The sequence below is a fragment of the Chelon labrosus genome (genome assembly GCF_963514085.1).
Source record: "Chelon labrosus genome assembly, chromosome: 24".
Classification (NCBI taxonomy): domain Eukaryota; kingdom Metazoa; phylum Chordata; class Actinopteri; order Mugiliformes; family Mugilidae; genus Chelon; species Chelon labrosus.
Genome location: NC_140357.1, coordinates 900,532 through 913,733, shown reverse-complemented (window position 1 = coordinate 913,733; position 13,202 = coordinate 900,532). Strand labels below are relative to the sequence as shown.

The 13,202-nt window shown below is 41.2% G+C and overlaps 1 protein-coding gene across 1 annotated transcript in view; it reads right to left on the bottom strand.

Moving 5' to 3' along the window:
• Positions 1-3,142, bottom strand: part of nlgn4xa (neuroligin 4 X-linked a) — an 83,211-nt gene extending 80,069 nt beyond the window's left edge. Inside the window, exon 1 of the mRNA XM_084574006.1 lies at positions 2,633-3,142. Within this exon, the coding sequence (XP_084430132.1) occupies positions 2,633-3,077 (445 nt within the window). The 5' untranslated portion in view covers positions 3,078-3,142. The remainder of the gene's footprint in view (positions 1-2,632) is intronic.
• Positions 3,143-13,202: the final 10,060 nt, after the last annotated feature.

The following is a 13,202-nucleotide window of genomic DNA, read 5'->3' as shown; positions in this document are numbered from 1 at the left end:
GGTCTGTAGATTGACCAACTAACTTCTGACCTGGATGATGTCATCTCTGAGCGTCGCGTGCACCCTCGATGGTCGGCTTGTCTACCTGTAATTTGATACTGCTAGTTTTTTGCAGCATGGCTGAATATTTTTCTGATTCTGAGGTTGTGGACGACGACTTTGTTTATGATGGACGTCCTTACCGTTTTGAACCAGAGTATACGGATGAGGAGCTCATTGAAAGGAGGATGCGGAGGCAGAGAGAGGAACAGCTGGCCAAAGAGCAACAAACCGCTGCACATCCGCGAATAGACAACAGGTAATTACGGACTCAACGGGGAATAGCACTAGCAAATCATTACAAAATATTGGTGAAATTAACACGTTTCGCGGCAGATACTGCGTTATTTAGAGGCTGCGTTACGGTGCCCCAGTCACTCCCACTATATGGATATACGCGGTACTCTGCTGGATCTTCTTGAATATCTTCCAAACGACTCCAAATGACACCAAAGTTATATGGGTGAGTAAACAATCGTATTTTATGCCAGAAATAAGGTCCAGGTTGTAAAAAACAGTAATTCCCCTTTAATGTACAATAGAGTCTTGCCAGTTCACGTTTTAGTGAGCAGAAAACTACTGATAATCATGATATCAAATTTTAGCTTCAGGAAAATGCGTGTCATATAGCAAACAGTTTCTATTCCATGGACTATTGTATAATTTGAGGGCATGATATAGTGGAATAATTTAGACATAATAAAATGACTATAAATTTAGTGCATGTAACACTGTTCTGACCTTTATTGATTGCTATAGTTTTATTCAGACTTAGAATACAAAGAGGCGTTTATTTATAATTGTCCAAATTTTGTAAATTTTGTCTTATCATCCGTTTATATTACTCTTACTAGAGTTGTGACGTATGCGAACGAATCGCATTTACTGACATGCTCTTTAAAAAAGAATGATGGGAAGAGAGTCGCAGTTGTGAGCTGTTTTTTTTTTTTTTTTCTCCCCACACATAAGATCCTCATTTGCTACCCCACTGAGTAAGACAGAGAATGGGCACAAGGAGAAGAGCGCATCAGAGTACACTTGTGGTGCTCTGAGTTGTCCGCACTAGTGTGTGGCTCAGTACGCAGCAGTAAGTGGAAGGGCAAGGTTTTTTCTTTCTTAGAGTATCTACCGAGAATCAACTCCTTCAAACTCCGATATCACACCAATAATATATGTGTTGCTGGGATGTCTCACTGGTTTCGAAGGTTCTGATCCAAATCTTACCCTATCATTCCTCCCAGACATTATTTTTTGGGTAAAACAAGTTTAAGACTGGCATGTTAAAAATAAAGAAATATCAAAATGAGCCAGTCTTTTGAACAGCTCTTTGAAAGGAACAGATCCACAAGATCCATCCCCCTTCAAAGAGCTGCAAATCCCATCTCTAACTTTTACCAACATCGCAGCAGCTCCTGAAGCTCTCAGAAGTTTTCTTGTTTTTTTTATCTGCTCCATGTTTTTGTTGAATTCACCACTTCCTCCAGTTCTAGTTGTTGGTGAATTCCGTACAATGGTTACAGTTCCAAGCTTAACAGTAGTAACGCTTTTTGCCCAGGTTGACACACTACAACAAATACAAAAATACCCGTGAGCCAAAAGCTCAGACTTCAGACCGCTTTCAAAACTTCAAATAGTTTTGTTCTGAGCTGATATCAGGGCATTGCAGATTTTCTCTTTTTCTTTATACCGTCATCTTTTTACGGTCACAGCATGCAAGTGTTGTCTTGAGTGTAATAAATAAATAAAAATCTAATAATATCATAAAAGGGTTTGGTTTACACTGCAGTCCAGTTCAACTACATTTTCCTGCACCTGCCCCTTGTAGTGTGTTGGTAGGATAATACTCTAAATGTAGTGAACACACATGAAATATAATTTACCAGTCCAACCTCAAAGAAAGTGTAAGCAGGAAATGCATGCTTGAATCCCATCAATCATTCTTCAAAAGAAGTGAACGGGAGAAAATATTAATTTACTGGAAGTGTAATACTGTTCATAGTCTCTATTTATTTCCAGGTGCTTCCCTTTTAATAGTTTTTGACGTTTTGCATTAAAAGCTTAAAGCACATAAGCCATCCCGTTCCTGGTTGACTTCACAGGCACTATTAAATCAAGTGTTTCAGGAATGGTAACTTAGCCACGTGTGGGAAAAACAGCAGACACAATGCAACTGAAATAATGAAATCCATTTAAATGAATAACAAGAAGCATCAAAGTGATGAGTGTGGTGTCAGTCTGTGATTGTACTAATGGAGTTCGTGCTGCAGTGGAAATATACATGATACTCAATTCACTATGTGAGCCACCCCAGTTCGGGTATGTCCTTCACCCCACTGTTTTACTCTGCTGCTATTGGCAACTGGCATCTAGGATCATAATATTAAATGTATTCAAGGTGATTTTGTTATAGTGTATGCTGTAAAATTTAAGACAAGTAACAGTTAATTTAGAATTTGTGTGAGCGTACCAAGCCGTGGTTGTGCAACGACAGTGAGACTGTCATTAGAATAGTGCCTTGGCAGGCATACAACACACAGATATTATGGAAGAAGGACAAGACAGAAATGAGATAAAGCATAGTCAGGCGACCTACCGTCTTCTGTAGGGACATAGATGTTCAGGTAAAGGCAGTCCTCACTCTGCTCCTGCACATAGGTTACCACTGTATCCAAATTTGCAGTGAACCACACAGGGAGCATATCGTTGAGTAAAAAGCGGTCCTCTAAAAACTGAGGACAAACTGAAGCAAACTGAGTAGCATTCCTTATGCCCGGCCAGGACATCGGTGGCTCCGGGGGCTGGAACCTCCGCTCCCCCGTTGGGGCCAATGCATATGGAATTCCCAAATACTGCTCCACCGGTCCCAGTATCTCGTTGGGTAATGTAACCTTCACTCCTCGCAATTTCCCGTAATTGGTGGTGACGACAGGGTGCTGCTGGGCTTGAACAACAGCCACACATACGGACATAAGTCCCATCCACAGAAAAAATCTGGCCATGGAGCGAGACATCCATGAAGGGCCTCCGGGCACTGACATGCTCCTGGTGTGCTGAGCCTGGGCCTTTCAGGCCGTGGTTAAGATCCACCGTTGGGTCTTCGGTACCACCCCTGCAACCTCAAAAAGGTTGTTTCCTGCTTTTTCCTCAGGCTGCAAGCTGAGCAAAGGAGCCCAAGCTAAACAGAGAAGCTTTTTCAGAGCTCCCCATCTCAAGAGCCTGCATGGAGATGGTGGTTGCAGTGCAGCTCTTCCGTCCAGGAGAAAGCCTAGAATGCTCAGGTTACCCGGACTCCAGCTTCATGGGTTATCCTTAAAGAACAGAGAACAAAAAAAAGAACAGGGGTTATCTGCTATGGCATATTCACTAATTCTGTTGAACCATTTTTTATATTTACTAGAAGTACCTCAATAGTGTCAGCACAAAAATAGTGACAGATAATGTTGCTACTTCTTGCACCATTTCCAAGGTATTGATCCAACCAACAATATTGTCAAATAATCAAAGTCTGGATAGTTTTTAGCTGTCATAATGGGATGTCATAATAATGTCATACTGATTATTCTGTCAGTCTACCTCTCTGATTCAGCCTTAAACATCTTGACACAAACTGGACTGTTAAGGCATTGCGTACACACATTCATGCCATTCCCAAGACAAAGACCTTTTAATGGTGATCTTTGGGAAGCCCATTACTTTTCATCCAAGACAAGCCCACAGCCTTTTGTTATTTTGTGACATGTCTTGACAAGTATTGGGAGTGAGTGCCATTGTGGGTGCTTTTGTGGTTCCCAGACTTGAATGAATGCTGCAGTGATTGCTTGACTGTTCCACTGGATCTTCTAAATGTAATGGATTGCCATAAAATCTGTGAGACATTCAAGGGCAGTCAACCTAGGGTATAACATTAATCCGTATTGACTTTGGCATGACATGCATTAACAAACATTTACTCACTGGCTGCTAATGAACTTTCTTAAACCACACAGTCAGTAATGAACTTGCTCAAAAGTCACAGTTTCCTGTTAATTACTCAGTGTCATTCATAAGACGCCTTTGCAGAATGCATTCAGGTACAGTACATTTCAACAAATTATATGTATACTTTTGTTTTAAAAAGTGACAGTGCAAAGACATTCATGGCTTCCACATAATAGACTAGACTTGTGACGTTCGCGAACGAGCCGAATCTATCGCCCGGCTCTTTAAAACAAACAATGGGAACTGATGAGTCACAGCTGTGAGCCGTTCTTTTTTATTTGTTCGTTTGTTTTTTTGGCACAGATACGCACAGAAGCTCCTGCTTTGCTACTCTACTGAGTGAGACAGAGATGGTATAGTGGTGAGCATAGCAGTGGACCAGGGTTTGATTCCTGGTCAGCGTAAACATGTTTACTGAATTTCTCACGTGATAAATAAAGCATATCTCAATCTAGAATCTGTATTTTATCTATAGATAGACTCAGATATCCCACCAAGAGAGTATGGATTAGTGGGATGTCTCAAAAAGCGGAATGGGAAGGTTTTTTACCAGCTTTCCCGTGGGATAAATAAAGTATCGACCTAGAATCAATTATTCAAAGCAAGATATCACACCAGTAGAATATATATTGTTGGGATGTCTAAGTTTGAATGATCCTGATCCAGGTCTTACCCTATCAGAGTGCTTATTTCGAGGAGAAAAACTAAGCTACACCCAGACTGGCATCTTAAAAATAAATAAATATCAAAATGAGCCAGTCTTTTGAACAGCTCTTTGAAAGGAATGGATCCACAAGATTCGACTCCCTTCAAAGAGCCATACATCCCATCTTTATAACAGACTACAGTTAGTAGGTCTTCATTGATTTTCAATATTACTCTGTACAGACAACCAAATTTAAATGAATATTTTTGCTGGTTTGGGGAAAAAAAAGTCATTCAAATACTAGTGGAGGCTTGTGGAAGATTACGATTGGTTTAAATAAGACGATAACAATATGTTGACAGGCTTCTCGTTGAGAGGGTTTTGGCCGTGTGCATAAGAGATCTGCTCCGCGGACTTGGAGGTGTTCCACAGACATACAGTATGTGTCAAAACCAGATGGCAAGCAACTTCTTAATTCAATTTTCTGTTGGAGCTCTCGCCTCGTTCTGTTGCCCCAGGCCTTGACACATTTTTTCTAATATGTATTTTTCATATTTTAAGTGGTTTAGTTGAAAAAATAAATATCATGCCTGACTACTCCAATCCAAAAATGTTGATTAATTACGCTCTCAGTTAAATAGCTCCCCGTGCCACTGAAATTAGGCCAAATTAATTATTAAACCACATGCTGACCAGCTCTGACTCCTTTCTGATATCGAATATAAATGAAAGGACTGAATGAATAACTGAGTGCAATTTCGCTAATAGAGTCAAAGTACATGCCAATCTTTGCAAGTACGATTTTTGCACTAAACAGCTTTCCAATGAGGATTAGCGAAACGGAACAGGAAGGGGGAAGCTGTTACTGGCTCCAGCTGCAAGGATCTGTCATGTTGTCCTGTCTGCCTGGGAAAACATGAGCGGAGAGACCAGAAAACGTCTTTATGGGCGCTGCTGGAAATCCACCTTCAAACTGTGTCAGGTGTTAAGATAGCGGATGAGTTTACATTACCGTCACCGAAACAGCAGAAAAAGCCTTCTGCGTGTTAGGATGTGGCAGAAATGAAGCTGTCACAACATGGATGCAAGACAGTTTAATACCCATGTATTTTGCCTTGCCTTTGATAGTGCAGAGACTATAAGGTTTTTCAGTCCGTACTACAACATGACAATATTTGAAGGTTAAAGCTTTTTGATATTCATTGCCACAATTGAGGAATTTTACAGTTTACTTGGACTCAGTGTCGCAAACACTGTCCCTCTGCCGATACTCCCCATCAAATATACACTGATTAGTCATTTACATTGACCACCTTGTGACAATTCAATGTTCTGCTGGGAAACGTTTGGACCTGGCATTTGCGTGGATGTTACTTAGACATGTACCACCCACCTGGACCAGACCAGACACCCCCATAGCAATGACACTCCTTGATGGCAGCAGCCATCCCCAGCAGAATTCAGCCTGACACAGTGCGCAACAGTTTAGGAACAACTCAAAAAACATGAAGAACAGCACATGGTGTTGACCTGGCCTCCAAATTCACTAGATCCCAAACTGATCAATTATCTGTGGGATGATCCACAGAGGCCCCTCCCCCTCAACCCATAGGACCCAAAGCCCCCCACTAACAACATTCTGGCCCCAGACACCACAGGACACCCTCAGAAGGCCCATGTCCATTCTCTGATGAGTTGTTTTGGAGGCACAAGGGAGACCTACACAGTATTAAGGAAGGTGGTCATAATGTTATACCCGATCAGTGTATGTGCGATAGTCAAAGAATCGGTTACAAATATTTAAACCTAAAAGGTTTGCCATCTTCCTCCAACAGACCCATCTGAGAACTTAACAGCAGCGTTTCCATGGTAACAATCAATGACACCTGCTAACTACTGGCAAAAAAACTGAGGCAACGATGTGTCATGATTTCTGCTATGCCGACAATGGTTTAGCAACTAGAAGGGAAGGTGTTTTTCAAGACTGCAGTAAACAAGCCCTTAAGAGGAGAGAGAAATCATAAATGCCTGCTTCGTTTACTCTCAGCTCCTGAATTTTGTAGGAAAATGTCCTTGTAAGTGTCTTTAGGAGCTGTTTCTCTGGAGTGGAAAAGGGCAGCACAGGCTGCTGAGTGCTTTCAGTTTGAAAAGAGAATAACCCAGAAATCACTTTAAGTGGAAATACTTCAGAATTAAATAAACAAAATGTTGCGAGTTGTGGCCAGTGCCTTAGAGAGAGTCATATTACTTTCCATCAAACTACAAATGACTCAGGTTTTAGTGCTGGGGCATGTCATGGGTTCAGTTCATACTCCTGCACACAAACAGGCATAAAAAATTTATCCAGAAGTTCTCAGCTCTCCTCTAAGGTAGTCTTCTAAACTGATATAGTGAATACTGCTGATTTCTGGGACAGCTGCAAGGAGATCAGACTAGTGATGTTTGCGAACGAGCCGGCTCTAAGAGCCGAGTCTTTTTAGTAAATGAGACGAGTCGACTCCTTTCGGGGAGAGCCGAATCCTCAGCTCCGCTCTACTGAGAATTCATGCAGGCAGGGGCGGGGCTTTACTTTGATGGGCACACCATGCGTCCAATCACATGCAAGAACAGACACTGATCATTCCATTATGTGAAAGAAGCAAGGGTGTTACAGGCCTGTATGGATTTAAATGCAAACTGGACATCCAACCTGCGGCATCTGGTATTTCTGAATGCCAGCCTGCTCTAAAGACTTTTATTTAAGTGTCCTAGTGATAAGACTTGTATTTGATTTTGTTTGATTTGTTTGCTGTGGTTCTGTGATCAGTTGTTCATTTAAAGGTTTGATTAAAATATAAAATGTGACAATAGTAACTGTGTACTTGTTTGCGATTTCAAAAAAAAAATCTGTGAAAAATGAAAAATGACTTACCTGCACACTAACCATTCATAATTGCTGAATTAGACTAAAGCAGAAGGCTTCGAGTACTAAATACTAAATGAAGAGTCATTTGGGAGCCATTTTGGAGCTGTAAGAGCCGGTACTTCTCAGGGAATTGAGCCAAAAGAGCCGAATCTTTGAAAGGAGCTGGACCTCCCGTCACTAAATCAGACAGACCGGTAGACATTCAGTAGAAGGGACAATTGAAAGATACATCTTTGCCTGACCTTGTGCAAGAGGCAAATGAGATCCTTGCAGAAACTGGTGGTCTGTCACAATGTTGCTGTTTGCTACCAACAGTTTGCAATGTGAAGTACAATATAAAATGAAAAACAAATAGCACTATTGTGGGATATAAACTGGTGTTAGTGGATAGGGCTGCACATCTGAATAGAACTAACAAATTGTACTGTATATACATTTATTTTTGGAGTAGTATCTTGCTTGTGCTTGTTGGATATTATCCAGGTACTCACTCGCATTTTATGACAATCTTCCAAATGAATTTGAATTGACTTGTGTTCATAAATATCAGCAAAGGCTGTAAACAAGAGCCGTATCAAGATCAAATTCTGTAACACGATCATGGGCTGTCAGCGAGCTTCCATACAGACGCTGTGACGGAAACCCAGAGGACGTTTCACGGATCACATAGAAAATAAAAGTCCCCATCCCGTGAGTAAAGGTGCTTTGGATGTAAACTTCACTGCTTTAGGTTTTGAGTTGTTTTAACATGAAAAAAAGCGACCAACAATTTCTTTTAAAGGATACTCTGGGCTGTGGGCCTTTGGAACTGGTTAACTTGGTTATTAGATTACATCCTCACAGGGAGGAGTTGAAGAGTCCTAAGGAACAAACGATCTCCTCTACCTCTCCAGGCAGAAACAGCAGCCTGTCGCTGAATGTGCTCCTCTGCCTATTTATGGTGCTGTGCAGTGGGTGATGGACATCGGCCTTTTTATGCCATTTGTTGACAGTAAAAAAAAAAGCTGTTAAGGAAAACTATCTCCTGGTTGTGAAAATCCCAGGAAACTTGCAGTCTTCAGCTTACAATAAATTCGCATAAATACTGCCTCAACTCTGCGTTGTTATGGCCATGGGATACCAAACACAGGAACCCAAGAATAGAACCTAATAAATCTTCATTTTTACCCTCAGACTCCTACCTCTCTGCACTGATTACATTATACGTATTTGCATATTAATAAAAGAGATCTGATTTCTTTGGAACTGCTTTAACTTCTAAACGCTCTCATGTTAATACAACACAACACAATGAACACAATGTGCCCATTTATTCATTCAATTAAGTTATTATAACTTAAGTTCAGGAGCTAGACCATGTCCCATATCATTCTATTTCCTGCACGTACCTATAAAAGTGTGTCCTAACTCTCTCTATCTATCTCTCTCTATCTGTTTGTCTCAATTTTCAACCCTATCACCCTCCCCATCCCTCTTTTTTCTTGTCTTCCTCTTCCATCTTTCGTTACAGGAACCAGGAGACAAGCATCCAAAGCTGAGATATGCCCCCACCCTGAGTTTCCATCCCTGGGTACCTCAACTAGCAACCATCTACACATTCTGCCCCCTTTATTTGTCTGCCCTTCATCCCCTCTACAGCTTTTCATCCCATCCCCTTGACCCTTTTTCATCCCATCCCCTCAACCCCTTTTCACGCTTTTCTTCCCATCCTCCCCTCAACCCCTTTTCATCCCTTGCCCTCAACCCTTTTCACCCCATCCCCTCTGACCTCTTTTCATCCCTTGCCCTCGACCTTTTTCATCCCATCCCCTTGACCCTTTTTCATCCCGTCCCCTCAACCCCTTTTCACGCTTTTCTTCCCATCCTCCCCTCAACCCCTTTTCAACCCTTGCCCTCAACCCTTTTCATCCCATCCCCTCTGACCTCTTTTCATCCCTTGCCCTCGACCTTTTTCATCCCATCCCCTCAAACCCATTTTCATCCCATACCCTTTAGCCCTCCATCCATTTCTCTCACAACGTCTACCACTAAACTTATTTGCATCAATTAAGGCGTGATATTTGTTAGTCAAACAGCTTTATTTATGTTATTTCCTGCACTTGTTTGGTGTTTGACTACAACCACTCGTCCCTCTTTGCCCATTTAGGCATCCCAACAGTAAAAGTAGTGAATACGTCGAAATGAAATGAAATTGTCGCTCATTCTTAACTGAGGTCGCGTGCTCTATAATAAATTGGCACAGTGGACAGGATATGTAATAATGTGGCGTTTTATGACAAACTGTCCTTCAGACGGCCGGGGCTCGGTGCAGAGCTCGCTCTGTGGCTCTCCTTGGCAGAAACACACAGGAGATTGCGAACATTGTTCTCACTCTTAATGATTATATGAGATAAGGTCTCATGAATATCAATGAAGGCCCCCTCTGTCATTTGCATTTCAATCATTACAGAATGATCCTGTTGAAGGCACACTGTTCTCATAACTATAAAATGTCACAGACATTTTGAACCATTTTCGCAATTAACTACATACACTGCATATTGCAAATTATATATGTGTGTGTGTGTGTGTGTTTTCAATGTTTGTATATACAGTACCTTGCATAACATGGGTTATGATATCAGATTTACTAAATTCACTGCAAACTACCTTCAGTGCCAGACAACATTTAGATTACTGCATCTTTTTAGGTTTGCAGAATATATAAATGGGCCCTAAAAATAAGGCTTCTTTACTATTGAACTTGAAATGTTAGTTTAAGAAGCATCTCAAATGTCCCCTCATTCTTCTCTGACATATTAAACAAATATGACTGATACACTGCTGCACTGTATTTCCTTTCTAAATTGTCCTTCTCCTTCCTTTCCCATTGATTCTTTCAAACTAAAATGCAGTTTCTTTTTCCTCTAATGACAATATCATATTCAGTTTTACATTTTGTCCCAATCAATCACTTGTGACCCATTGTTTACAGCAAAGGTAGGGAACCTTTTTCCTGTCAGGTACTGTTCCAGTTTTTAGAACATCCTTCGAGGACTATATTGTATCTCACTACAAGTACTCTAATACATTTCCTACAACCATTCTTTTTTTCCCCTCACAGAAGATCGTGCAAACAGGGATGCAAAGTTCACTGAACGTCTCCTCAGACATTTAGCTCGCAGCCAAAAGAACATGCTCAAACAAATCCTCACATTTGGTACCGCAATGGATGACTTACAGAGACTAATGGCTAGCTGGGTGGTATTTGTTATGTCTGTGGTGTCTTTCCAGGCCGGAAAGAAAAACAGATCAGTATATTAGAGATCAGTAATCTTATCAGTGATAGATATCTGGGACAAACTGACAATTTGATTATGAGGGGTCAGCCTACGTATTAGCTTGTCACCGCAATAATCTTGTCTCTGTCAGAATGCAGTTTTATGACAAGTGTCTTTGTTCGCAACTCATCCTATTCAGCATGTTGTCTGAGCTGTATGATGAATAAATCCTATGCACACCCAGACAGGCATACAACTTGAAGGAACCACACATAAGAACCTAGCGCTCTAAGAAAAAAAAAAAGTAATGGCTAGATGCTTTTGTGAATGTTTGAACAGCCTCATGTTCCTCACCCAAACCCTATTGTTGCTGGTAGAGTTGTGATGTTCGCGAACGAACCGAATCCATTGACCGGCTCTTTGAAACGAACAATGGGAAAGTTTTTTTTTTTTTTTCCAGGCAGATGCTTTGCTACTCCACTGAGCGAGACGCATGTTGGCGATGGAGATGGTATAGTGGTGAGCATAGCAGCGGACCTGGCTTCAATTGCCGAATAAATAAACCATCTGTGTATCTAGAATCTATATTTTAGACAGACTCAGATACCATCAACACATATTCTCTTGGTGGGATGTTGAGGTCTGAATGATTCTGATCCAAATCTTTCCCAATCACAGAGGTTGTATTTTGAGGATAAAATAAGTTACCCCCAGGCTGGCATCTTAAAAATAAATAAATGTCAAAATAAGCCAGTCTTTTGAACGGCTCTTTGAAAGAAACTGATCCACAAGGTCCAGCTCCCTTCAAAGACCCATAAATCTCATCTCTAGTTACTAGGTCCATTCGAGAAATACGTTTATTTTATATGTTCGTATTTGTTTATTTTCCATCTGTCTGTGGCATAGAAATATCCGAGGAATGCTTCAGGGTTGTTTTTTTTAGATTAGCACACACCTAGAACAGTTTGAATTCTTGAAAGGCTTGGAGTTGCTGGAACTGCTACTTGTTCCCACACATGCAGTATATCATTACCCAAGCAGAGTATTTAAATGATGTACTTAAAACAAACATTACCCCAAATGTCAGGAAGAGACTGCCTTCCTGGAAGAATGCATAACTAATGACACACACTTTGTGTTTTTCCCTACACAGCAGCCCAAGTTCACTTCAGATCCGGCGTTTAATTTCTCTATTCTGAACAAAACTCCACGGTAACGTGTTTCCACAAGCGGCCTGCATCCCAACGTAGGCAAAAATGATTATAGGCGAGCCACTTGTCAGGGGGGTGTTTGTTGTTTTGATCTCAGAAGAGCTCAGACCTTCTCATTTTTTGTTCCCTTAACCCTTAAGAGTTTGTGCACACAGCTGACATTCAGGTACAAGACAAACGTAGGCCTCGAGTGAACTCTCATGGCATGCATATAAACAACCCATTGAAAAACAGAATTAAACAAGACTTTTTCTTAATGAAAAGGTGTATCATTGTTTAAAAGGTCTTCTCAGATTTATTTGCCACTTTCTTAATCTTTGCTGTACACAGGCATACAGTGTTGGCACAGCTCCTGCTGCGTCTACCTGTTAGCCATGTGTTTGTTTGAATATGGTTTAGACAGCACCCTGCTCAGCATCGTGACTGAACTGTCGGATGAATTTGTCGCGTGCCATATGATGGGGGGGGCGTGGAGTAGAAGTTACAACGTCACATTTGCTCCAGTCCGCCCTCACCAGCGATGATCCTCAGACACAAAAATTTTTTTTTTAATTTTTCTGAGAACCTGGGATATTATTTTGAACAAGGAGGAGAGGATTATGGAGTGATGCCATGCGCTGGTTGGACTTTCATTGCAACTGAACAAAAAAATCTTGCAGGACAATCACAGAGAAACATGATTGAAAGAGGTTGACTGTTGGATTGGACATCTTTTGTACACGTTTGGGTTTTTTTTTTCAACCAATAACATACACATTTCCAGATATTCATAGGTCCAAACTTCCTTAATCGCTGTCAAATGACAATTCAGTGAGAATTATGGTAATCTTTAAACATTGCGTTATGCAGATGACACCTGCCTTTACAATTTTTGGGATGGAGAAGGAGGGCCTCGCCTGCTGTACACCAGGAATGGGGCAAAGATCAGCTGATTAAGTGGATTCATTTCCTTTTAGAGTCATTTGATTAGCAATTGCTACCCTTAAGATGGCCAGTGCACACCTGAGCAGTTTTGAAATGCAAAATAGGCTGCACCTTAAGCAGCTCACTCTTCACCCAGACACACAAACACCTCAACGTCACACATTAGCAGATTCCATCTTCACGGGCACTTTTTGCACCAAGTTTTGCACCTACAACGCCACACACGCGGGCATTTGAAA